The following is a 27,375-nucleotide window of genomic DNA, read 5'->3' as shown; positions in this document are numbered from 1 at the left end:
AAACAGTGTGGGTGTGGTTTAGAGGTTGTGAGCCAGAGAGGGAGGAGTCATGTCGGAGAGTGTGATGATGACGATGATGATGATGATGATGTCAAATTTACCAGAAAGATAAAACCGACAGCGTGCATCCACGCCACACGGCACTTCACTGACATTAAAATTAAAATCTCTGTGAAGTCAACATAAATATCTTCTCAGTTTTACACAGCAAAGATTGTTGTTACCAACCCTGTCACATGTCAATGTTTTCGTTAGTTTTTTTTTTTTGGGGTGGGGATGAGGGCAAGCTCAGTGGCTGCTTGGTGCTCTCTGTGTCCCTGCTTTAGATGCTGCCTGACTTTATAAGTGTCACCTAATAAGTCTTCTTTGTGGTTTAATGAGCCTCATTTGTGTGTGTAAAACGCTGTGACCTGAAACAATGAGAAATGTGTTCATGTGAGAAAGAACTTTCCATTTGTATTGTACGACTGCTAATGAGGCACGAAACCACCAACGGTTCGCCGAGCCAAAGATCCCACCGCTGAGCCAACATTTCCACTGTTTGATTCAAACACAGGTTACCTCCATACTGTGGCTATAAAATGATTCATTTGATGCGCAGCAGTCAATGGGAAAGCTGACGTAAACTTGACTTCAGATATTATTCAGACTTAAGGAACAACCCTTGGTGTTGGCAGCCTTCGTCGGTGATGCACTGAATGATGACGCCATTATTATGTTTGGCTGCAATAACCTTGACAAGCCACCAGTGGGCAGATTCAAACAATTTTTGTCTCGGAGAGCAGAAGCCTCATGTCAGTCAGTTTTCATTCTCAGTAGACAATTAGACGATTTGGAGCAGTAGACCAGAAGCTACACACCTGATCCTTGCGTCTAATTACCAGCCACGTTTGAAATCAGCAGCTGTGGCGACACCGCAGATGGAGAATTTACCTCCTCATGGGTCTTTTTACAAGTCCACGGACCTGAAACAATCCAAGGTTGACTTTAAGGAAACATTTTATTGCAGTGACTTAAAATGTGGATTCGTGAACATAAATACTAACAATCAGTCACCTTAAAACCTGCTTTATTAGCATGGCGCACCTGCTTTCTGTGTTTGGTCACATGACGCTTGCAGGCAGAGCCCTGCGGGTACTGTCATGTCGATTTCACTCGGCAGCGGGTGGCAGTACAGGACCCTGGAATGGATAAAAACGGGTGGATTTTTTTGCTTAATTCATGTTTCACAAACACAATATTAACCAGATTACTGTGTTTAGACTAGTGGGGGAACAATGAACATATTGCAAAGAACATTTTTGACGATTTCCACTTTAAAGGGTAACAACGCCACCATAAATGCTAATTGTTAGCTTGTGTGCTGATGGAGTTTCTACTGTACTGAATGTCAGTGTTATGGTAGCAGAAGAAGAAAAAAACACTTTAGTTCATTCACTCCCAGCCATTTTCACTGAAGCAACCCCCTTCGCTCCCTCCTGTTTTACTGGATTTTGACTGATTTTGCAAGGCCCACAGAATATTGTGATCTATTTCTAAAAAAAAAAATGGAATCTACCAAAAGAAAGATTAGAGTCTCTTCTTTCATCAGGAAAAAAAAGTATATTTCTATCTGTTTCCGTTTTGCAGCAATTAGCATTAGAATATAGCTAAGTTTTTTCATTATTCACAAATCTGTTTAAAACACTGGGGAAAAGAGCTTTTCGCAACATGGCCCTGGTTGATCTCTTGTATTCTGCTGCCACCTGCTGGCCGTTATTTGTAATAACTACCATTGTTAAGCGTCCTCTTCAGGTCAGAAGCTGCATCAAAGCCTTCTGTATGCTCTAGCATAAAAAAAACATAACATATAAACACGTTTTTGGGACCATGGCAATATTTAAATTATAATGTTTTTATACGTCTTTGGGTGCAAATGAGTTCATAAACATTTACTGTGTAAGATTTTGTTTTTTTTGTGATCCATCACTGTACAGATAATGACTTTCATAACTAGGGCTGGGTATCTAATTTCCTCAATCAATTCGATTTTGATTCACAAGAGTTCAGATCGATTCAATTTAGATTTTTTTGCGATTCGTTTCACTTCAATCCAATCCAATATTGATTAATTATGAAATTTCAATTCTTCTTAAATATCAATGACTTGATGAAAACTCCACAAACATTTAATTGCCAATAAAATTTTGCAGGGGCAGTAATTACTTAAATTATTTAGCTTATTAATGAAATAACATTACAATAATTTCAGCAAGACTGAGTTGAAAATATTTATATATTTATAATTCTAATTCAATAATTGTAAATTTAAATAAAAAACATGCGGAAGTGCAATATGTTGGGTTTTTCATAAATGTCCTTTTAAATTTAAAATTTAAATTTAAATGAACAATAAATTTCAAGAAAACAGTAAGATACAAAGAAAATTTATTATGATTTTATAGGAAAAATAGAAATTAAAATAATCGATTAAGGCTCAAAATAAAAATCAATTTGATTATTTGATTTTTTAAACTCAGCCCTAACCATAACCACAGCTTTTGTGTCAAATTGACCTGAAATTGGAACTCCCTTTGACATGAATTACGCATCCATCGTAATAATTCCAGACAGTCGCTATAAACAGGAAATTCAGGCAAATACAGAGAATCATATTGTGAATTCTGATGAAACCGTTTCACAGGAAAGAAAGTACCAATGCACTCCTGACTTGGTAACGAAGAAAATTTGATGGTCAACAACCCGAGGGGATCAATAACTCATCACGAATTGTGAATCAGTCTGATCCAGCAACCGTTTGTCACACAAGAAAACGTCCGCCCATTTAATCAAGGCTATGATACGGAGGACGGTCATTTGTCAGTGCGTTTGCAGAGAAACGCCGACGCAAATTAATTAAATGAACGCTGGAGGCAAGGACGGCCAGGGGGAGGTTAGGGAGCCGTTAATGTTTACGCATGGAAGGGAGGCGCTCGTCCTGGTGGGATTCCCCACTGATTGGACACGTTACAGCCCATTCATTTGGGTGGGCTGCATAAATACACTAAGATACACTGAAAAATAAAGGCTGTTTTTTCAAGGGGGGTGCGAGTGCGGTCTCAAGCACTGTTCTGTTTTTACATGCTGGACATTTTGTGAACTCCTGGAGGCACTCGGAAACCTGAGGGAACAATTGCCCCCGACAAAATTCTCAACGCTTGCATAAAGGCTAGGAAATAATACCGCACAAAAGCACAATGAGTACTGGCACAAGGTGTGTTTTATGGGTGCTGGCATATGTGTCAGGCTGAATTCTATTGGAAGTACTGGCCAACATTTATAACCTAAATTCTCATATTTGTCCCATAAAATTCTATTAATTTATTCCCAGCAGTCTATTCTCTTTATTTTGTTTATTTTGTTTTCTCTTGGCGATTTCAGTGTCGATGTGTTGCCAAGTCATTCTAATCTGCCAAGGGCCGTCAGAATCAGCCATGTTGGCCAATGTAACGTCAACTGCATTAGCAATGGGACTTGCTTTCTATAACAAATCAGATTTCAATGTCGTCCTCACAGGGCCAGGGTGCTTGCCCCCGATGACGTCATTATTTTTTTTCTCCACTTACTGGTTGGTCAGAATATAGCAAAAAAAAAAATATCTGCACACCTTTCTAAATCAGTAGCTGCAGTACGATGTATTTTAATGGCATTTTTTGTCAGGTTACTGGATAAATATTACTATATATTACTACATTGCATTTTTGTATAAAATTGATGGTTTTGTTAATTGCAACATGATCGGTTACATTATTACATTCAAGGTAAACTTTTAAAATTCCTGCATTTGTTGCATATTGAAATGCCCTAGTAGGCTTCAGGATTGTGCTCCAGTGTTTGCAAGCTTGGACTGAACTCCTTTCACCACGCTCCATGATTTGCATATTTAAGATTGATGCATAATAATTAACAAGCAGAAATGCATGAAGAGCGGGTCAAAGCACTAGAACGAACCCATAGCTCAGGTAAATGTAATCATATAATGTGTCGGAAGGGATCGAGATGGATGTGCTGTGACAAATAAATAGGGTGGCACTCAAAGCATTTCCATTTTCTGCTGCTTGATGTTTTGCTACAATGTTTATATGGCACAGTAACGCAGGGGTGGGGTACCTATTTACTTCCATTTCAGTTTTTATAACGGACGATGGTCAGACTCCATTTTTTAAAAAAAATATGATGAAACAAATGGGTATTATTATATATTATGAGCATGTGTGGCTTATATTATTTCGGGCCTTTTTATAACAGTTCCTTTGACTTTGCTTTGATTTGATTTGCTTTTAAAATTTTATGACAGGCTGGATCAAATGCCCTCATGGTTTGTGGTTTTCAAAGTAGCCATTTGCAGGGCACAGGACTGCAGTTCATTTGAGAACTCATACATGAGTCAAAGTAAACACGACACACTTAATAATAGTACACAGTGAACCCCCGCTATTTGCCTGCTGCGACTAGGAAAAAAATACGAGTAATTGATACCACCTTGAAATTGTTAATAATTGTCCTAATTGATAGTTCACAATCTCTGATCTCATCTGACAACATTACAAACAAATGGACGACACATTATTGGATTTTGAAGAAGAAAAAAAAAAATCTTTGTATCTTACACACGCAATCGAGGCAAAAATAAGCTCCTTCCTGGCACACAAAAGTCGAGATGCATAACTTAAACAATTTAGTGGACACCCGGTCCTTATCCACAAAAAATAATGAAAATCTATGTATATTTGATATCTATTATAAAAGCATTAATAAAAAGAGACTATATTATAAAAATAAAAATAAATTTTAAAAAGTATTCATAAAGAAAAGATAAACTACTAATCATAATTTCCATGAAAAAAGCAGAAGTTGACTCCCCCAAATAAATAAATATATAAACATTTTTTTAAAAAAATATATAAATATTGGAAAAAAATACACGAATAGGAGAATCCATAAGTGCTGAACCGCGATTATGCGGGGGTCCACTGTACTTCTTTGACACCAATTACTACTTTCCTAACAGTCAGGGCTTTGGCACCATCTAGTAGCATCTCCTAACAGCACCCTTAAGAATAAATGGCTTACAGATCATTTGATAGGCTCCAGCATCCCCATGACCCTTGTGAGGAATAAGCGGTTTGGAAAATGGATGGATGGAAAAAAAAATCTCCGTATCTTTCACTTTCAACTACCCAGGCCCGACATACAAGGATCCTAGTCCATCTACTATCTCTAGTAACAAGTAACAAACCAACACTAGGAATAAACTCACCACAATAGGAAACAATACATGACTGACGTGCTGTGTTATCCAATGATTCAGAGGAGCCATTTGCTTTCACAGAACTTCAAATTTGAGGTTCCAGGAAAGATTTCCATGTGTGTTTGCATTATCTTTATGTTTTCTTATGGAGAATTTTTTTTTCTCCCAGAAGTGAAGGAAAACTTAAGCAATATTAATTTCCCACACATTTGAGTCAGCATGAGGTCAAGGGGAGCTCCTTTATGACTTTATTCATCGATATTTCCCTTCAATAAGTCCTCTCCATCTGCGTCTACTTGCATGATGGCAGCCCGGGCGTCTCATATCTCTATGCCCCCCCCCCACGTTTTGGCGTCCTTGTGCCAGGTATTTTTTCAAATTCCTCACACCCTGTGGGGATAGGTATGTCCCCCCCCCCCCACCTTCCGCCCATCGCCTCTACACTTTACTGCCTGTCTCTTGTCCATCTTGCATATGCCAGCACACGTATGAAGCGGCCAAGCAACGCAGCGCTCGCTTCGCACGCACATTTATCCGGCCAGACCCAACTAAATCATCCGGCCTCTTGAAGCTGGCAAAAGTGCGGTGGTGGGCTCTTCGGTGCCGGGCCAAAAACAACTGGGCGGATAACAGGCAACTGTGAGTTACGCTTGAGGACTCCAGAAAGGCCCGCTTATCCGGTGACAAGTCAAGCCTTTTAAACCTTTTTCCTATCCGGGGCAATTTAAAGTTTTATGTAGTCCTTGGTGGGCCGTTCTAAAACATCATTTAAGCATTTGTGTGTTTTTAGGCTGGATCGCATGCTCTGCCCACGGTTTCCAACTCTTCACTAACATGTAAAAATGCTTACGAAGGACTTATTAAGATCAATTCTTCCATAAATTAAACATCGTATCTCATATCAATCTCGCATACGGGGGGCGCTTTGAACTTGACTCAAGGTCAGCGCTGAAGTGCATTAGTTGCAAAATGACAGCGGTGATACATAGGCTTGCTTAGATTGTATGCGAGTCTACCTTCTTTCCCACAGACTCCGACGAGAGCCTTCCATTTCGTTTGTGTGCTTCCATACATGAAAAGAAAACATGGGGAATTACCCACAAAGAGTGGCCTGTCTCAACCAATTTGCCATTACCGTTGACGGACCATTTTCTGTTAAGGGTATCAAGATTGTGGCGTTTGGTCTCTTAAGCCACAAAACCAAATTGACTCAAATGACAAAAAAATAACACACACACTTACACCACACTATGTTCTATACTATCAGACTGATTCGCTACTCAAGGATTCACATATTCGCAGATTTTTTTTTGGGGGGGGGGGGTGACATACCCCTCAATTATTTGCTGAAGTGGATATTCGTTGTTTTAAAATATATATATATATATATATATATATATATATATATATATATTATTTTCCCCTGTCCAAAGTAGGATCGGGCCGATATTAAATTCTCATGGTATGAAAACCTTGAGCTAAAATATTGCGGTTTCATGCAACGTTTTTTTTTGTTGTTGCAATAACTGCATTCTATTTGATTTAGAACATTTAATACATTAGTAAACATAAAATAAAAATTAGCAATGGATTTTTTCTAAATAAAATCTAAACGTAGTACAAGAGTAAAATATTTCTCAGGAAATGAGTACCAACTTCTCAACTCGTCGAAATAATGTCAATTGTGTCAATTACAGGTTTGCGAAACTCGCTGTGCCTTTTACTGTAAACGTCAAAAAAATAAATAAAATAAAAAATTCAGAACTCCTACTTTATTTTACTGATATAAATGTCAGACACATTTGATAATTTGTTTCCCGGGTGAGATGAATCAAAGGAAAATTACGAAGTGATTTCATTCCACAATATTAAGCAAGTTGCGCTTTCGATGCATAATGGCAAAAAGTTGATGAAAAGCATGAAGCGGTGCGGTCCAATGCCTTGCGTATGACTCAGAGAGCAACGGGTTCGTTCCGATAAAGGCGCATTGAGGAAAGTTACTGTCAGGCCAACGCATGGTATTAAGAGAGCAGCTGTTAAAAAGCCACTGATGAACAGCAAGCAGGTATTTGAAGCTGCTGGTGTTTCTGGAGCAGTGCCGGCCCAAGCCTGTGATGGGGCCCTAAGCAGATTTTGATTTGGGACACCCCTCCCACAATGGTCATATATTCCATGTGTGTGTTTTTTGTGTGCGTGTTTTTTTTTTTTTAATTTAATGTTATTTGGGATTTAGTAGCTCTGGAGTCCCGAGATTTTCTGCAGGATCCTCCAAAGGCTTACAAGTCATTCATAGAGCTGTATTTCAGCCACCATTCCCTAACAAAAGTTAACATTCTCTTTGATTATTCTTTGTTTTACTAGATTAAAGGTTTTCGGGGGTGGGGGGGTGGAACAGATTCAATTAAAATGTTTATTTACTGTCCCTGTATCAAAATGTATCAGAAACATTTTTATTCCATGTATTGCGTCACATTGGTAGCTTTCAAGACTTCAACTGATTATTTGCCAAAACATAATATTATTATACCATTTATAGTCATCTTCTTGAGGTCTTTGCAAGGGGTCCAAAGAGTGATTTAACATAAGAAAACCATCAAAACATGACGGAACTCGTGAAAGTATGAGCGTGATATAAAGCTGTCGTAATCCTGTCATCTTTCTAAGGCGGCTTAAAACGAATAAGCTAAAATAACATTTTGGGGTTTTGTAGTCGTCTACGACAATTCATGTGCATTTCAAGTGATTGGTAAAAATACATTTCACTGTTGGAGAGTAAAGTCTACAATTAAAATGGGAATAAAACTGTCAATTATTTAAAAAAATAAATCACTCAGGTAGGACCACCTGGATCCAGTTTAGGACCACACTACTTTATATTAATATTCATCATTGTGTAGGACAAGTCCGTCACTTAGCATCCCACCCCTTTTTCCCTCAAACACACACACATACGTACACACACACACACACGGGTGGTGGACACATCAAAGACTGCGCTAAAGAGGAGCTGCACCAGGCGAGACGGGACAAGACCGGAGAGTTCGCATCGCAAAGTTTGGAGGTCGAGTGTCCCGAGATTCCGTCGTCCGAGAGAAGCATTAATTTTCCTACTAAAATACAAATTCTGGGGATTTGAATGAACACACAGGAAGGATTCAAAAATGGAAAGTGAACTTTTTGACAAGACGAATCGGTGGAATATTGATTCTGCAGTATCTTCTCTGAGGTGAGACTAAGGAAAATGTATTTTGTAAGAACACAAATCGGCCTTTACTTTTCTTTTTTTTTTTAGACATTAGTCTATTTTTTTTTTCTACGACTAGCTAGTCCCATTAAAAATGACATCTTTTGCTCAGTCTTTAGTAAAGAAAATTGTTCACTTGAGCTTTAACGCAGTCAAGCAGACATCAGACATGGAAATCTGCAGCAAAGACAATTGTGTGGGGGGGAAAAGCACGGTCATTAATGTCAGCGATGCTATTCAAAGCGAGCTGGTAAACGTGGAGGCACGCGGCACAGCAGGGGGGAACCGGCTGCTCCTCTACAGTTCAACCGCAGCTCTTAACCCTGGTGCCGCCCGGGTCTCCATGTGTCGCACGGGAGTCCAGGCACCCCGCGGACGCTTTGATGCGACTGCGAAGCACATGTGTCGAGAATCTTTAACCAAACATGGATGTCTGTGTGCGATCTGTCATAGCGGTTCGAAACTCATATTGCGGTTGAAAAACGTGTCAGTTGGGTCTTTTGTTGTCCAATGTGCCCGCGCACAATACCACGCAACATAAGTCTTCAGGTATCTCAGTTGTCCCACTTAACTTGATTGGTGTCCAACTGCCGACCTGAAGAACGGCTTTACAGATTTACAGCCCCAATTGGAGACCTCCTCCTCTGAAAATCCAATTATTTACGAAAACCAGGACTGCTGCGCCTGATTCCCAAGGAATCCATAAAACCGGGAAGGCTGTGCCAACCGCGGATGGTTTGTTACTACATAAACCACTGGTTTCACTGACATTTTCATTTTTACTGCATGTTTACACGACTTTATTTTCTTTGTGTGTCACACTTGAAGTAGGCATATATCACCTTACGTCACACTGAATGTGTTCTGTTGAGAAAATAACACCTATCCATTTGTTTCTTTGTTTCCTTTAATCTATCTGTCTCTGCTGATTTGCATCTACCTAGCTAGCTTGAGCTTTCAATAATATCCAGAACTCCTCCAGACATCCTAACGAGCTAACAACTTCATAAATGGATCCCTCGGGCTCCTCGTCTCCACCTTCCCCGTACACTTTCCCGATCAGCCCCAATTTCTCTCTGCCTTCCACCCCCACCCCGACCTCTCCATCACCCAGCCTGGCATCCACTGCTGTGTTCTGTTCCTTCCTATCCCTGCTCTCCCTTCTGGGCATTATCGGCAACCTGTACACTCTGGGCCTCCTTCTGAGGCGCAGGAGGAACAGGAGGAGAAGCGGAGTGGGACTAACCTGCTGCTTAATGAGCGTGCCTGCACCCTCCTGCCTTTCCAATCCTTCCTCGCTCTCCCCTTCCTCCTCTCCGCTCTCCTCTTCCTCCTCCTCCTCCTCTCTTCACCTCCAGGTGCTGAGCCTGGCTCTGGCCGACCTGCTCTACCTGTTCACCGCCCCCTTCATCGTCTACGACAGCCTAGCGTCCGACTGGGCCTTCGGCGAGCTGGGCTGCCGTCTCCTCCTGAGCCTGGACCTCCTCACCATGCACGCCTCCATCTTCACCCTCACCGCCATGAGTCTGGACCGCTATCGGGCCGTGGCGCGGCCCCTGCACACCTCTTCCACCAACTCGTCGGGTCTGCTGCGAGTGAGCTTGGCTTGGGGGCTGGCTGTGGCGTTGAGCTTGCCTATGATGATCACCCTGCACCTTGAGGACGGGGAGAACCAGGAGGGTCAACTGTGTGTGCCTGCATGGGACGAACAGAGCTCCAAGGCCTATCTGAGCGTGCTCTTCTGCACCAGCATTCTTGGCCCGGGTCTGGCGATCGGAGCTCTCTACGCTACTCTTGGTCGACTCTACTGGGTGTCGCAGACCCGGGCCCCGTGGGGAACAGGCACTAGTACTGCTTGCCCTGCCCGTGCTCCCAAACCCAAAGTCCTGCTCCTCATCTTGGGCATTGTCCTGGCCTTTTGGGCTTGCTTCCTCCCTTTCTGGATTTGGCAGCTGCTGCCTCTCTACAAGCCTGACATGTTGAGGACAGTGCCGGTGGGCACTCAGGTGACGGTGAACCGGATCCTCACGGGACTGACCTACGGAAACTCTTGTGTGAATCCGTTCTTCTACACACTACTGACTGGTAAGCGAAGACGCAACCGCCAGACGCTGACATCAGCGAATCAGCTGTGCCGCAAGAGCAGTCCGCTGCAGTAGGGTTTCTTTGTATCACCTGACACAATAATGTTAGCCTATGTGTGCTCTCTGACATGTAAAAAAAGGTACTGTAAAAAAAAAAGATTTCATTATTCTCAATAGACACCAAATACCAATGATTCAGCTTGTTAACCAAGCAAATCAGAGCACTTTGTAAAGGAGTTTTGTATAATGTTTGGAATGAAACAGTCTGTAATATTTTGTTTTTTAGCAGTGCAAAAATGACAATCTGAGTAATAACTGAGTATAACTAAAGGGTTTGTCAGCTGCTGGGTAAAAATATTGTAGAAAATGCATTACTGTAAATAAATGGTTATTATTATTATTATTATTATTATTATCAAATCACCAGCCAGAAGAATGTCATTCTGTTTGACTGTTCATTTGTTGAATGAATATTTTACATGTACAAACATTTCCAGTAAAAAATAATTGATGCACTTCTGCTTGTTTAAAAAAAAAAAAAAAGTTCAAAGAAATTGTTTTTATTTCTTTTTTAAAAATGTGGAGTTGTCGACTAGTTTGTATCTCTGGGATTTTTCTGAGACGTTGTGAAATAAGGTTTTAGTGAGTCTTTAGTTTGCTTCTTGTAAATTTCAAATACTTTATGTTACTAGGTTTGAACATGCAATGCTTTTGCATGGCTTCAGCTCTGTCACTGACTGATGTTTATATTAATGCTTTATATAGAGCTCTAAATAAAGATTATGCTTTCTGCAATTCACAGAGTCATTTGATCTGTTACCAGGGTAAAAGGAACACCACTAGACACTTCATTACATACACTAACGAGCTTAAATACACGAGGTGTATATAAAAAAAAAAAAAAACATTCAAGGTCGATTAGAAGCCAATTCTGGGCCAGTGCTAAGAATATTGTCACCCTCTTAAAATAATCGCCTAAGTCATTTTTATCCATTTTACCTAAAAATACCATTTCAGTACATCCTTGGTTTTAAGTTCATGTTTTTAGTTAACATTTGGTACAGTAAGGTACACACAGGAACAGATTTAATGGCATTTAAAATGAGTTTAACTCTTTGACTGCCAAAAACGTTAAATAACGTTTAGTAAAATCCTATGGAGGAGTGCCAAAGACGTTAAAAGACGTTTGTTTCAAAACAGAGGTGAAACTAACCATTTTCTATTGTTGATTACTCAAAAACGGAATAAGGTAGAAACAACTTTTTTTTTCTGATGAAAGATGAGAGTCCAATCTTTCATTTGTTAGTATGTGTGTTTCCATAGTCCAAACACATAATTTTCTGTGGACCTTGAAAGATCAGTCAAAAGATCAGTCAAAATGCTTAAATCGGCTGGCACCCACGGCATCCCTTTTCTGAAAACGTCTGGCAGTCAAAGAGTTAAATCTTTAATTTTAGGAAATAGTTTGTCCTAATTTAAGGAAATATATGCAGAACAGTATATCATTAAAAATTTGGATAGTATCAATTGTTGTGCTATAAAAGCTTAATAATGGCATTTTTAAAACGGATTTAGCTTTATCTGAATAGCCCAGGAGTGATTGTTTACATATCATGGAAATAGCATTTGTTAGCCGGTACTTATTGTTTTGTGGTCCCTTAAATCATCATTTGTGGGTGGGAACCCGAATAATTGCTCCATCATAATACATAATTACCCAAACGTATCATCAGATTTATGCCCAGTTTTGAACAGTTTAAACATCAAGGAAAATTAAGTAAAGTTTCCACACAAACTTCTACAACAATCAAATGGCAACATTTCTTTAATATTGCCCTTTCCATTTTCCTACCATATGTTTTCTGCTATGGGCTGTTGAGAGTTTTTGTGCATCCTGTCATGGTCACTGATTTTTTTTTTTTGTGTGAAACTGAAGAAGAGAGTTACTTTTTTTAAAATAACTTTCCAGGGGCATTACCGGTAGAAAATGGATGGTTGGACCGTTAATGGACGCATACCACGGGGAAACAAACTGGAACCTAGTGATCCTTCAAATGCAGCACCTGGCTATATTTTTGGAAGGTCTGATTGACGTTTGGTCGGTTTGTGTGTCTGTGTCAGCATGTCACCGAGTCGCTCAGGTCTTCCCTGTTTTTGTGTATAATTGCTGGCTGATGTTTGAGTATCTCCCTGTAGCAAGGAGCTCCCTGTATGCCTACCTCAAAGGGTGCACTGTACTGTAGCGCAAACCCCGCTGCTCATTGACGCACATGGGCAAATATTGTTGTATGAGAGAATGCAGGAAGGATTGGATGAAGGGACCACAAAAAGGGTGAAGAGGATGTGCTTTGGTGAGAGGGATGGTGGCTGTTTAAAAAGTGCCCGCATGGCCCAATTTTATGACTGACAGTTGGATAGGAATTGAAAGTCTGGTAGAGACATTTGCTCTAAGACCAGTTATTTTCTCCTCCAGACTTCATAATTCCTAATGAAAGCCATAAATGTCCAAATTTAATGGTGCGGGAGCAGAGAGATAATATTAAGTAACCGTAAACGCACTATAAACTTCTTTTTTTTTTCTCAAATAGAGCTCAGATTAGTTGTGATTGCTTTCCAGATCATCTGAAATATTTCCGAGAGTCATGTAATGTGTTATTTCAACAAAAGAAATCAAGACATTCAAATTGATACTTGAATTGATTTATCCGAGTGTGGCAAAGCATTTTCTGAGAGTATTTGTGATTCCCACCCCATCATACTCTATGATCATCTACCCACATAAAAGTAAAAATTGGGGCATATATAACATGGGAATGTGAGGTGCGGATATGATTTTACTTCTACTGTGGTATCAGTGACTTTTGATTGTGTATGGCTTTAAAAGGCGGGGCTTGGCCTGGTGAGTGACGTGGGCGTCACTGAATTAAGTGCGTAGTTGGAAATGTTATATTAGCATAATAGCCGTTTTGCATGTTATGTGTAATAAAGTGATTAAAAGTGCAACAGCTGCTGTGTCTATCCTTGACCACATGCGAGCACATTACAATACGTTCTACTAGCAATCGTAGGCTATAATTAATTAGCTAACGTCGATAACGCTACCTTGAGTCGGCGATCGTAGAAGTGCTGTTGTGGTACAGATAGTACTTTATCTCCCTTCTTAAGCATGTAATGATCCCAAACTTTAGGCATTCTGTCTTTTACAGACCCTTTGCTTTGTGTTTTTCCTTTTTTTTGTAATTATATCATTCAAGTTATTTGATTAATCGTTGGGGGGGGGGGGGGGGTCGGTTCTGTCCCATGCAAATGAGCCAATGCAGGGAGGGGCTTTCTGTACAGTGAGGACTAGGGGCGGAGCTAGGGCGTTGCGACTAGGCGAGTGGCTACTTGTTCCCAAACACCCGCAAGTCTGAAGAGAAAAGCGAGCTTGCATGAAGATGAAGTAAAACCGTCACTTGTGTTTTCGTTCATGGAGGCAGCACTTCATCACCAAGCCACCAAATTACACTTGTCACTAAGTGCATTCGGCAGACACTTTACCAAATACAAAAAACCCCGGCCGACTTTGACAACTTTGACAACCACTGTTAATCTTAATAGCAGTCAAGTAGTACATTACACTTTGCATCAATTTCTTCAAGATGAGATTAACCAACAATCAATTCCCTACAATTGTCAGAAATCAACTAATTGATTACTATGCCAATCCTAATCCCGACTGACATTCCTAGATTCTCATATTTTGGGCATTAATGTCTGTAGCTAATAAGAGACAAAGTAAGAGTTTAAATATTACACGTATTTATGGCATCGTTTACATACAGTAGCAAGACGGATGATTTATTTGAGGTTTTCATTTCATCAGCCGCTCAATGTCACCATTCATTCTTGAGTGACACACTGAATCTGGGTCATTGTGTTTTTCCTTCCCTCACACACACACACACACACACACACCAGACAGTAAAACCATTAAGCTCGATTGACTGTCATTCGACATTCAATAACATAATAACCATTTTTTCCAAATTTGTTTGAGTGATTTGATTAAAATGAATATTACAAAATGAGCCTACAGGGAGAGGGGGAGCAGACCACCTGGTTGAGCCCCAGTGCTTTATAAGCACATGAAAGAAAATGTGAGGAAACCCACTGAAAAGTCTAAAAAGAGAGAAAACTCTTATTCAACTGAGTATTTCTTGATACGTCAACAACAGCCTTTCTGTGGTCCACGCATGTGTTTTCATTTACCTGGCTGCCTTGCAGTGCGACGCTCCCACCGTACTTATTATCCGCAGCTGTGTGCGCTCCCCACCACAGGGGGTGCTTCTGTTGGGGAGTTAATGTAATATCCATGCGCCTTTTGCACACAACTGCGGCTATCGCAGCATATTCGGCCATTTAAAAGGAATGTCTTGTCGACAAAGTTCCAGTTATTTGTGAGAGTCCTTATATGAGAGTCGGGGAGGTGGTTTTTGAAGGCCCCGGGGCAAACCGAAATGCAGTTGGCAGTTGGCACGTAGTTTTGCTGAAATTTGAATCGCGGGTGAATGATGTCACAACTTTGCAAGAGCTAATGGTCAATTCATGGTCGCCGCCAAGCCATGTCAGTACAGAATATACTGAATTTTATTTTACAATAATAATTAACTATATTTATAATTTGACATGTACGTATATGTGGGGCGGCGAGAATCCCGATCAGAACATGAGAGGTTGCAGTTCTGTCGCAGCGAGTGTTATGCGTGCAAGGGTTAATCGCAAGGTTTGTTAGTCGCTAACTATAATTTGTTCCTAATTATCCATTTGAGTCATATTTAGCCACGTCACTCGGTGGATGTTGTTGACTAAAATTTGTCTGTGTCTCTTGTTGGTACAAGACACAGAAGAAAAACTGAAAATTATCCGTGCAAATACAGTAGGATGTATTTTTTCAGTTGTTGTCATTAGCTAATTTAGCGCTTTTTTTTTTTTACTCATTTCACTATGTCAAGCAAAGCTAAATTCCCCATACCCATACAAGAAAGGTTTATTTTTTTCAGTTGTTATCATCAATAGCTAATTTAGCATTTATTGTTACGCAGTTGACCGTCAGCAAAGTTATGGGAACACACAAAAATTCTCCGTACAAACTTTTCAGTATAAGCACCATGTAAGTAATTTATTAAAAGAGGAAAACTTTTTTTTTTCATTGAAATATACGACAGCGTGTTAGGGCCACGTAAAGATTTTTATTTTTTTTTTAACAAGGCAGGGCCAATATTCTGAGAGAAAAAAAATGGCAAATTTGCTACTTACTCATAAATTTGCGAGTTTATAAAGTGTCAAATTTGAGACTTCGTAAAGTGGCAGATTTACCTAAAGTATGCTAGCTTCTGATTGGTTAGTGTTTAGTCAGCTGATATGGGATCAGGAAGTGCTCTAGCTGCCATATGTGACGAGTAAAGTTTCAATTAAGAGGGTTCCAGGGGGCGGAGTGGGACCGTCCCTTCCCAAGATGCAGGTTGGCGTGGGTTCGCTTCCCCGCCTGGGAGACCATGTTTGTAATTGTGCGCGTTTGTGAGAGTGAGAGTAAAAATAAAAAAAAAATTAAATTAAGAATGAATCTGCCTTCATCCTGCCTTTTCATTTTATAAACAATATCCCATTAACCACCAACGAATCCTCACATTAGACTATAGCTACGCTACGTGTATTTCTCGTAAGTTTTTTTTCTCGCAAATCTGCCACTTTATAAAGTGGCAAATTTGCGAGTTTTCTCTCTCTAAATATTGCCCCCACCCTCTATAAAAATGTGTATATTTATACGCAGCCCTAATACACCGTCGTAGGTAGGTATTGTATATAATTGACAGCAAAAATATTTTTTTACTTTTACTTAAGTACAGAATTTGAATTAGTGCATCTGTTGTTTTCACACAAGTATCTGTACTAATACTGAAATACGGGATATGAGTACTTTTTCCTCCTCTGGCAAAATGAGAGAAGATGGGAGGGTGCCGCTCTTAAGAAGCGAAGGACGTCCAACAAATTACAATAACACTCGGTGGCACAGCGTTGATGTTGACACGTATGTGTGTGTCTTATAAAAACTCAACGTATCAGATGATTAAATCCTCCCATGAGTCTGCTGGGATGACTGAGTGTTTGATAAACTTCAAATACGCACTGTTTGCCCAAGCCGATCAAATGGATGGAAAATATTGTGTCAGTTGGCAGGCCGGCCTATCTATAAACGTTGTGTGTGTTGGTAGTGGCTAACACCAGTCGGCCCGCTCCAATCATAACTCTTGTTCTGCAGGACAACAGAAGCCTCTGATTTCATGATGAGATAGCGTCATTAGCTCCTCGCCGGGAATAGTTGAGGACAAATAGTTGTGAGTGGGACTGTCCCTGCGCTCTACCTGAGGATTTCATACATCCAACAGATGTCCGTTTCCTGGAACCACCGAGCATCTTTTCCATCCCAGCACCCCCTTCGCCCCGCCTGCCGGGCCCGCCTCTTGACCAGTGATCGTGCCTGCTCGCAGGTGCCCCTCCCCTGGGCAGCCCGCTCAGGAAAGCACCCCGCCGGGCAGACGAGACGAGGCCGCGGCCCGGGCCAAGATCCTGCTGCGAGCTGTATAAGAGGCTCACATTCTCTGCAGACGTACACCGAAAAGATTCCCGCAGCACTCACTTCTCTGCCTGCGAAAATTGAATCCCTCCATATGTTTTCCCTCTTTCCATCACCCTCCACGTTTCCTACATATACGCTTCGCATATTTATATGGCTTTAAACACCGCATCATAAAAAAAAAACAGGCTCAGTTTATGCTCTAACAAATCGGAAAAATTGGCAACACGTTGGCTATTGTGCCCCTGAAACACTTTTCCAAAGATACGCCTGTGTGTGGCAAAAAATAAATAAAATGTGGGTGTGAGCAGCTACATGCAGCGTACCTCACAAGAGCATTAAATTAAATCCTTTTTTTTTTCTTGAGTTGCGGGTGCAACTGGTTGTGGAAGGCTGTTTATTGCTATTCCCAGTTGAATTTTAAACATAAAACTAATCACGTGTTGTAAAGTTAAGACAATTAATTTACAATAGTCTGCTTAGTGCTAGCTGGATGCTAACACAATGAAAAACTAGCATTGTATCATTGTGTTGGTAGTTATAACTTTTTACGCAGCAGATATATACGTCACAATTCTCAAAGTGCGAAAAAAATATTAGAATTGCTTACCGAGTAACTTTGTTGTGAACTCTTCTTTGTGGAATATGAAGGTCTTCATTACTCTGCCCCCTAGTGGCCAGGGTGCACAGACTAGAAGGAGCACAATGTGAAAATGGAAGCATGAAATTAGGATGCATTGCAATGCCTAATTCTTTACATTAATACATTATATTTAATTTTGTTATGTTGATGAGGGTCGGGCTGAAACGGATTAATGGCATTTCCATTCATTTCAATCAGGGAAGGATGATTTGAGATAAAAGTTTGTTTTTTTGTTACAAGCATGGCCACGGAATGAATTCAATTCATAACATACGGCAATATGGAATGTTAAAGTGTTGTAGGATGCACGATCCTTGCAATGGCCTGTTTTACACTTCCCTTATTTTGCATGGGAAAACGATTTTGGATCAAACGTGATGTGCTTGACCTTCTTGTAATTGCTGGTTTGACAGCAAACACTGAACCCACGGCTGCTCACAGGGTTTCTTTGTTTTACTCGATGCGACCCTGCGGTGAGGCACCCTCCTCTCCATCACATCCGGTGACTTCGCACGTCGGCGTCAGCGGCCAGGATCAGGCGAGGCCCTGGCTTGTGAGCCAGAGAGGCCGGAGGTTACATCAACCGACATACGTATTACGGTTCGCACCTGGGCTCTTACTAGCAAAGACAGTAAATATGACACGTCTGCTCTTCTGTGCTATCTCCTCCCTGGCTTTCAGCCTCCTCCTCTTCATGCACATAAACAGGCGTCTGAGTCAAGTCAGGCAGCGAGGGTCCCCTGAACTCTGACCTTCTGCCGCTTTACTCATGTGAACACCATGGGTGAGCAATGAGCATGCGGAAGACACTCCAAAGACTTTCCAAAGTATGGAACAGGGATGGGCAACTCACGGCCCATGCCCACATCTCAGGGTGGCATTCAGTTGTTGTTGTTTTAAGATAATCATGTTTACTGTAGAGGAGCTGTTTGAAATTGTAATAACATTGTTCACAGCTAGATGGCAGACATTGCAAGAGAGGGGGTATGGTAAGAAGCCAGGATAAAAAGGCTCAAGAAAATTGTGTCTTTCAGGTAAAAGAGGAAGTAGATTAGGTTTACCGGACTTAATCATAGACCTAGTTTGCCTATAGATGCTATCAGCCATGAAAAATTTCAACCTATGTCACCAGTAGTCTAAAACACTGATCTCAAAAGTACACATTTCTCCCCACATCAGCTGTTGACAGTTCGTTTAAAGTTCATGAGACTAAATTTGTGTGTTTAGATTGCTCATGATTTTCAACAAGATCATAATTAACAAAATTTTATGTTTTCCAAATGGCCTTTTAATTATTTGCACCAAAAAGGGAAAATATGGAATACCTGTAATTGTTATTTATATCTTATTAGGCCACAAATATAGTGGTTTGGCCCATTTGAGATCAAATTCAGTTTGACAACCCTGGCATAGACTGTCAAAACTGACACTTATTTGTTTGAAATAGAAAGAAAGATATCCCAATTAAGGTACACATACTGCAAGCCAACATATATGGAGTAAATGTATTGTGTAGGCTATTCTAACTGGGATTTTACTTTAAATCTAAAAATAATAAAAACAGCTCAAATAATTGATGTCAGCTCATCTCCCAACATGAGTTCAATAAGTACAATTTACTTTGGCTCGGACTGTTCAAAGTAGTATGTGTATTTTAACTGGGATTTTACTTTAAATCACAAAATAATATATACATTTTTTTAAACAGCTAAATAAGTAGCAGTGAAATAGGTGTCCACTCGTGTCCCAACATGAGCTCCAGTATTGCTAAAACTTACCTTCACTACTTCCAAATGTTGTGGCGTACAGCTCAAGCCCCCAAATCGAACAGGTGAGCGCCACCATTTTGAAAAAAAGACAAGATTGCATTTGGCGCCCCCTAACGGCGACTCTTCTTAGCAACGATCCACAAACCGGAGACGGAAGCGTCTGTCTGCTTGGTTAGCTTAGCGTCAGCTAGTGTCATACGTGTGCTAAATATAGAGAAACACATACCTCGCGTGTGTCTTTACACAGCGAAAGAGGAACTTTTAAGGACATATATGTCATTTGGTGGAAGTCAAAACGGCGGGTAAGTTAAGCGGTCGTGTGATAATATTTTGGCCATCGTCATTTATAACTGGACTCGCTAGTTTATATAACCATTGTGGACTCTTGCTGCGCTTTAGCTCTTTGTAGTTAGCCACGCTAAATATTATTACGTCTCTTTAAAACCGTAATCACAACTATGCTTGTCATCGCACTTTATATCACTGTAATGCATAATTATATCCACGCCCTCCGTCTGGCTGCTTGAGTAAATGATGTGTTGTTGTCTTCCTAGCCGCCGCTCTAGCAAGTGGGACCAGCCGGGTCCCGGTTGTGGAGGACCGGGGGATGCTGAGGCGGCACCCACCGGGGCTTTGGACGCCGCCGCCGCCGTGGCCGCTAAGATTAACGCCATGCTGGTAGCAAAGGGCAAACTCAAACCCTCGCAGATTGGCACGCCGGGACCAATTGAAAAGGTAAACGATAAACACTGCTGCAAGGAATGTTTTCTACGATTTGATTTTGTTCAACTTGCTCACAAGTATTAATTTAATTATAGGGTTGTTGTAGTTGGCAGTGGTTTATTTAGAACCACTTTGCACAATGAGAGCTGGAGGCAGTACATTAGTACCTTCAGATGCGAATGATCTGATTTTCTAGTATTTCAAGGTGTCATAGCCAATTATGATTTGACTTGCGAGCACGAATTTGAGATACGAGTAGGGCTATCACAATAATTACTATATCGCGTTGGATAAATTAAATGATCATAATAATAGTTTAGCCCAGACTTGATACATTGTTTGTTTGTTTACATATGTTATTAACATTTAGTCACACTGCTTCTTTCCCTCACGTCAGTCAACTTGGTCGCACCCATACACAAACGCACTCAGATGAGGTGAACAATGACGAAGCAGAGAGAATTAATTCCTTTTCACAGAGTACTTGCTCAATGTGAGAGTCTCTGACAAGCACGAATGGCCGGTTGCCAACAGGGCCGTGTTTGTAAGTCCTGACGTAGCAGCCGACCAGGAAGTAAAAATTGATTTAATTTAATCCTTGATCTTAATATTTTGGTGCTGTACATTAAAAGCATTTTATGAGTTTAATCTTTGCGGTAACACTTGCCCTCTTCTTCAGGTTACAGGCATTGGGAAACCTCAGGTGTCAGCCAAGGCTAAAGATGACCTAGTAGTGGCGGAGGTCGAGATCAATGACGTCCCGATCACGTGCCGGAATCTGTTGACACGAGGACAGACACAGGATGAGGTCAGTATGGATAACTGGTATTCAATGATTGTTAGTAATAGCCCTTGAAAATGAGACAATGGCCTGCTTTTCATGTTTTGGACGCCTCGTTTCATATACTTGGTGATATTATTCAAATGTGGCAGGGTTGTTCTAGTGTGTAAAAATGTGACATTCTTTGTTTCCAGATCAGTAAAGTGAGCAGTGCTGCCGTGTCCACCAGAGGGCGCTACATGACTGCAGAGGAAAAGGGCAAAGCGCCACCAGGGTGACTTGCTCGTCTCTCTTGAGCCATCTCAAGTTGTCTTGTTTATTATGTGTCTTAACGCGACCTTTGTCCTCTTTCCTCTTAGGGACCGACCTCTGTATCTGCACGTTCAAGGACAGACGCGGGAGCTTGTGGACCGTCAGTAGTACCGTACTCTGCCCTATGTGTAAATATGTCGTATTTTTTTTCGACACGTTTGTTTGGCTGCGCTTTCAGGAGCTGTTAACAAAATCAAGGAGATCATCACCAACGGGGTTGTAAAAGCAGCGACCGCCTCGTCGTCGGTGTCCTCGTCCTTTTCCTCCACCCCGCCCGCTGTGACGGTTTATCAGCAAACACCTCCACCTTCGCTACCCCCAATGACGCACCACAAACCGCATTTCATAACCGGGGTAAGACAGACAGTTATGATTGAAAACGCACTGGAAGCTCAGTTGCGTGACCTCAATGTCCCACGTTTTCCCAAAAGGAAATACAATGTCAAGCGAAATGATTTGTTCCAGGGACAAGCTCCTAGCATTAAAAAAAAACAAAAACAGGGAGTTTTATTTGACGTTTTAGTAATGCTATTCAGCATGCAAGTACGGAGTTGATTAAAAACTGTACTAGTATGTATAAAATCAAAAAAAACATTTAACGATTCTGATTTTGCAGATGCACTACGTTCAAGATAAAACCTTTGTGGGCCTGGAGCATGCCATCCCGGGCTTTCCGGTCAAAGAGCGGGTGGAGGGTCCCAACTGCTCGTACCTGCAACACATCCAGGCTGAGACCGGAGCCAAAGTCTTCCTCAGGGGAAAAGGCTCAGGCTGTCTGGAGCCCACGTCCGGACGAGAGGCCTTTGAGCCCATGTACATCTACATCAGGTGGGGGTCGCTCAAGCCCGCAAAATGTGGGCTGTGTTCAGAATCACTCACTGTGGGAAACATCCATAGCTCATTTAATGCAGCCATTGGTGAGAATGTTAGGGATAGACCGATAATCGGCCCGGCAGATAATCGGTGCCAATATTCAGCATTTTATGAATATTGGCATCTGCCTCCTTTTTTTTTTGTTTTGATGGCTGATATATTAAAAACTGTTATTTTTGCTCCGATGGGCGCTTTTCTCCTCCAGCGGCTGTTGACTCCCTGCAGCATTGGCCCGCCCACAACACCATCTGATTGGTTTGCTCGTGCAGTGATAACAGCCTATAAGAAGCAATTAGCGGCTATTAGCCCGCGAGCTAATGGCTAGCTTGCAGATTAACGGCCGCAGGCTAACCTAATAGCTGTTTTTAGCGGCTACTTGGGCGTTATGCCAGGGTTAGCGTGTGGGTGAACAGTTAGCCCACAAGCTAACAGTTAGCTCGCAAATTAGCAGTTGTTTCGGAGTTATCGTGCGGGTGAACGGTTAGCCCGCGAATTAGCGGCAATTAGCCCGCGAGTTTAACGGCTAGCTCGCGAATTAACGGCTATTAGGTTAGCCCGTGAGCTAACGGTTAGGTCGCGGGCTACCCTAATAGCCGTTTTTTAGCGGCTATTTGGGAGTTATCCCGTGGTTAGCGTTGGGGGAATGGTTAGCCCGCGAATTTTTCACGCTACACACATTCAGTCACAGATACTACAATGCAAAAATGAGAGGATGGTGGCAAATCTCTGTCTACAAATGAAGCTCCTCAACTCACTTCTACATATTTCATAGCGTGAATATGCAAATACCAAATCACACAGTATAGTGAATACGGAATGAGTGAATGATTTTGAACAGTTCCTCTTCGCTTGTCATTGTTATGATGCAAAGTAGTTTGACCTTACCATGTTTCCAATGTTCTTTTGCAGTCATCCCAAACCAGAAGGTCTCGCAGCAGCAAAAACATTGTGTCGAAACCTGCTTCAAACTGTGAGCAGCACCTTTTTGTTACGTTTGTACACGTGATTGTCGAGCCACTATGAGGTTTTGTCATCCCTTATTAGGTCCACGCAGAGTATTCTCGCTTCCTCAGTCAAATGAGCTCAATGATGCCATCACAACAAGGTACATTTTCAAAATGTAATTTAAAGCTGCTGTCTCGCATCACCTGACCGTCTTGACACCCTCGTCTCCTTCCAGGTTTCGCACAGCCCCCGGTGATGAACGGGATGCCCCCGCAGCCACCATACTACCCCCCAGCTGGCTTCCAGCCGGGCTATCCCATGCCAGTGCCCCCGCCTCAGAATCAGCACCCACCAATGTCCTTCTCCGTGCCTCCCCCCATGCCACTCCCAGCGCCACCCAATCTTGTCCTCCCTCAGTTCCCACCTACTCCAGTGCCGCCGCCGCCGCCTCCTAATCTGGCCCCGCCTCTTTGTCCGGCGCCTCCTGTTTCCGCTCCAGTTCCAGCACCTCTTCCGCCACCCGTTCTCCCGCCTGTTCCTGCTCCTCCCCCTGCTCCAGTTCCAGTTCCAGTTCCTGTTCCTGTTCCTCCTCCAGCTACTGTGGTTCAGGTAGCCATTTGCAAACATTGTGAATGTAATATTGTACAGTTGTATGTCAATACATAGGAATATGTTGGCAAATTACAGCATTTCAGTAGTTAATTGAAATATATGTACTGCATATAGAGCTAACGGAAACTCAAAATTTGCTGGCTCCAGAAAAATAATGTGATTTTTAACAGGATTTAAATTAAACCCAGGCATTGCTCATTCAGTCATCAGTCATATTAAACATCAAATTATTTTGCATATTGTAGAAGACCATGAATACTGACTGATTTCTTCTCTCGATGCACAGACGGTTCCTCCAATGTCCTATGTTCCTTCGGCTGTGGCCCCACCCAAAGCCCCGCCTCCTCCATCCGCGTTGGCCAATCCAGCGCAGAAAAGACGCTTCACAGAGGAAGTGCCCGACGAGCGTGACAGTGGCCTGCTTGGCTATCAGGTGAGCAGCATGTACAACGCATCAGTCAATTATTTTATTTTTTTTTTTACATTTTGTGTTGTCCTCCTTTAAAATGTTTGGTAGTTGATACTCGATGATACGTTGTGCTCTCGCAATGTATCCAAGTCATACACATGCCGTAAAGTTTGGACTAGAAGCGCAATATATTTTCCCTGCGGCTTCAGGTCTTCAGATCTCCTATGCTTGCCGTGTCCAAAACTTCACGTGTTCTTGTTGTGAAATCTGCATTTTTGCTAAGGTTACTTTACAGTTTACCGTTTTAAGTATTTCCTAGCACCCGTTCTCACTCGCAAAGTTCACTAAATAACAGGCCAAGTTTACTTGCTTCAAAAGGGTTCAACTTTTACTGTACGGCTGACACAAAAAACAAGGGAATTAAATTTTTCATTAGGTAAAGCACAATGTGTATGAAAAGAGCCACATAAATAAAGCTGCCGTTCTTGCCTTCAAACACATCACTGTCATTATCATTAGCCAAATTAAGTCAGCTAGCTTAATGCTAACATGGATGGGAAACACCGTAGACGGGCTAACAAGAATTAGCATCACTATTGCGATCACTTGAAACCATCAAACTGTTAGTTTACTATAAACACGGCCCTAATATACAAATAGAACATCCAATAATATTCTGCGGGAACAATTAAAACGGTTTAGCTTTAGTTTTGTTTCCTATTTACTTATGGTGGTTAATTACATGAAGAAAAAATATATTTTCTGTGATACGCTGAAAGTGCCTTTAAATTGTGACGTCGGACATTTTGGTAAGGGGGGGGTGGGTGACGGTGGGGGGGACATTTGATACTGTGGCCAGTAAATTCAAGTTGAGGATGTCTGCTAATGGCGCCTGTGTGTCTTTCTGCTCATAGCATGGACCCATTCATATGACTAATTTAGGTGCAGGCTTCTCCCCGGGCAGCCCCGAGACTGCAGGACCCCCACCGGCGAGTTCCTCCGGCCAGACGAGTGAGAGGGACGGGTACGCAAAGTTCTGTTGGAAAACATTTCTCACGCTTTTCATTATTTTTTAATCTACCCGTGCACCGTATGCTACATGTTACATTTGATTGTTTTTATTTTATTTTATTTTATTTTTTTTACAGTACAGTGATCCCTTGTTCATCCCGGGAGTTACGTTCCAGGCCCACCGGACATAGGTGAAAATCCGCAATATCATTAAACTTTTTATTAATTTATATATATAGCTTTTAGCCTTAATACTTTCCTGGACGCTTTGAAACATCCAAACTTATCGAAACACACTTCTTAAACACTTTGGACAAAAAAATCTAATTATTAAATGTATAGGAAATATGTGATGAAAATTAATTTGATAGTTATAGCCTTAAAGACTTTTTACACTTTTTTTTTTGTTTACTGGGGATTGCTGTACTGTATTTTTTTTAAAAACATTTTTAACATTAACGTCACAAACACACTTGCCAAAATTTTAATTCTTACACATTTAATGTAATTTTCTTTACAAAAATATATATATATTTTTTTTAATTTTTCATTTTTTTATGGTCATTTTACATAAAATTATTTTATGTTATGTTATTTTACACATACTTTTCACCTTTTATTGCGGTAATTTTAACACGCTACAGTAATGCATTATTTCTTTCTTTACTCATAAAATCAAACTATTTTTAATAAGTGTATAATTGTAACACTAAAAATTTTTTTGGGTTGCCCAACATTATGGCCATGAATATAACAGAGTATCAAAACAATTGTTGTTTTTTAATCAATATAAATAGCTAAGTGTTGTTGTTTTTTCTACAGTAGGCAACTAATGCCTCCACCGCTGTTGCCGGTAAATTGCGTGAGACCCAAGATGGAGGACAGAAGGCCACCGCAAGGCCCTGTGGGTAAGTCCATTACATCGCATTGACAAGTCCACAGTCAGCAAAAGTGGAACATTCCCCCCCTCCTTACAATTTTAGCAGGAATCCACTTAAGACTTAAACTAAAATGTCTCCTGTGGGATCAGCTGAGGCAGAGTTGATGCTTTTGATGACTCTTCCAGGATTCTGCCGCAGTGGCTAAAAACAAACAAAAAAAGGCTAAAAAGTGGCGCCTTTTATCCAGTGTCTTTGTCCCATTCTGATGACATCATCACTGTGCGGTGTTGGCCTCCCTCACTAACGAGTCTCTCTCCTGTTTTTGTGTTTTCTCTTTTTTTCTCTGTTTTTCCTCTCTTCCATGTCATCCCTGGGGGGCGGGGGGGTGTTGACAACGACTTGTCACGTGACGCCGTCCTGCCGCTCCATTGGACGCCCCCCACCGACCAATGGCGGCTCTGGGATGGCCCACCCATCCTCCGCCGAACTAATCTGTTTCTTCCGATTTGGATCATGTTGAATTGCTGCTGCCATGTTTTGTTGTTGCTGTTTTTCTTCTCGTCTTTCTCTCTTTTTCCTTCAAATGTGTGCCCCCCCCCCTTCTAGCAGAGCCTGCTGGGAAGAGGCTAAAAACGGGCTTGGTCGCGTACGCCGGCGACTCCTCCGATGAAGAGGAAGACCACCCGAGTTCCAAAGGTTCGGGGTCAGGTAACCCCGGGGGCTCCCCTTCTACCTCCTTAGAATGGATTCAGGGCTACCGCTGCCCACCCCCGGCGCCTCCTCGGGCTAAAACGCAGCCGCAGCAGCAGTCCATGCCCTTCTGGATGGCGCCCTGAAAGTTCCACAGCAGTTCCACCCGGATGACTCGTAGCTTTGGGTTTAGTCCAAGTAAGCATATTTGTGTTTTCTGCACGTGTACAGTTGAAAAGATGAACATTTTTAGGACTGACACTTTGCAAAGCGGTGGATGTTTGAATGCTCACATGAGTAATTGATTTTGGAGAAACTGTGAATATCTAAATATATCGTCTTTGTGGAAATAAAATTTTAAAATGACGATCAGCTTTAATTTAATCCATATTGTCCTTTTTTTGGTAGTGATTTATTTGACTAATGTGTAGTAATAACTGAAATAATGGTTGCTTTTTGGAAATAAAGTGGCATAAATTGCAACATACAAAT

General features: G+C 41.5%; 3 protein-coding genes across 19 annotated transcripts in view; 2 read left to right on the top strand and 1 right to left on the bottom strand.

Moving 5' to 3' along the window:
* kcnj14 (potassium inwardly rectifying channel subfamily J member 14) overlaps positions 1 to 19,737 on the bottom strand; it is a 32,690-nt gene extending 12,953 nt beyond the window's left edge. For 6 of the 8 annotated variants that reach the window (XM_077574577.1, XM_077574579.1, XM_077574582.1 and 3 more), the window contains exons 1-4: positions 19,656 to 19,737; positions 17,845 to 17,925; positions 1,057 to 1,181; positions 861 to 965 (exon numbers count right to left, since the gene is read on the bottom strand). The gene's annotated coding sequence lies outside the window, so the exon portion shown is untranslated. The remainder of the gene's footprint in view (positions 1 to 860; positions 966 to 1,056; positions 1,182 to 17,844; positions 17,926 to 19,655) is intronic. The other 2 variants (XM_077574576.1, XM_077574581.1) reach the window with 1 other exon arrangement.
* Positions 9,545 to 10,693, top strand: uts2r3 (urotensin-2 receptor 3). The gene has a single exon (XM_077576307.1). The coding sequence runs from the start codon at positions 9,545 to 9,547 to the stop codon at positions 10,691 to 10,693; it is 1,149 nt and encodes a 382-aa protein (XP_077432433.1).
* A 53-nt stretch (positions 19,738 to 19,790) lies between the features above and the next one.
* Positions 19,791 to 27,262, top strand: khdc4 (KH domain containing 4, pre-mRNA splicing factor). 10 transcript variants are annotated; one of them, XR_013295203.1, is made up of 15 exons: positions 19,791 to 19,948; positions 20,201 to 20,381; positions 21,049 to 21,177; positions 21,345 to 21,424; positions 21,510 to 21,562; positions 21,641 to 21,816; positions 22,079 to 22,290; positions 23,245 to 23,305; positions 23,380 to 23,440; positions 23,516 to 23,889; positions 24,179 to 24,325; positions 25,244 to 25,325; positions 25,450 to 25,503; positions 26,135 to 26,220; positions 26,803 to 26,820. XR_013295203.1 is itself a non-coding variant. In XM_077574570.1 (15 exons), exons 1-15 carry the CDS (start codon positions 19,920 to 19,922, stop codon positions 27,027 to 27,029), a joined length of 1,980 nt encoding a protein of 659 aa, XP_077430696.1. In that variant the 5' UTR covers positions 19,791 to 19,919; the 3' UTR covers positions 27,030 to 27,262. The 10 variants fall into 10 exon arrangements, 6 of the variants coding, with proteins under 6 accessions (XP_077430696.1, XP_077430695.1, XP_077430698.1 ...); XR_013295202.1 differs by having other exon boundaries at positions 26,800 to 26,817; XM_077574570.1 differs by having other exon boundaries at positions 25,216 to 25,325; positions 26,803 to 27,262.
* Positions 27,263 to 27,375: the final 113 nt, after the last annotated feature.

The sequence above is a fragment of the Vanacampus margaritifer genome, chromosome 9, assembly GCF_051991255.1.
Source record: "Vanacampus margaritifer isolate UIUO_Vmar chromosome 9, RoL_Vmar_1.0, whole genome shotgun sequence".
In the NCBI taxonomy this organism is placed as follows: Eukaryota; Metazoa; Chordata; class Actinopteri; order Syngnathiformes; family Syngnathidae; genus Vanacampus; species Vanacampus margaritifer.
The sequence above is the reverse complement of the archived record's forward strand: the minus strand, read 5'-3'. Positions and strand labels throughout refer to the sequence as shown.

Bases quoted from the DNA above. Each gene is read 5' to 3' on its own strand.
- uts2r3 (XM_077576307.1), top strand. From the start codon at position 9,545: ATGGATCCCTCGGGCTCCTCGTCTCCACCTTCCCCGTACACTTTCCCG.
- khdc4 (XM_077574569.1), top strand. From the start codon at position 19,920: ATGTCATTTGGTGGAAGTCAAAACGGCGG. The intron at 21,817-22,078 runs GTAAGACAGACA...CTGATTTTGCAG, and splicing joins AACCGCATTTCATAACCGGG to ATGCACTACGTTCAAGATAA. The intron at 24,326-25,215 runs GTGAGCAGCATG...TTCTGCTCATAG, and splicing joins GTGGCCTGCTTGGCTATCAG to CATGGACCCATTCATATGAC.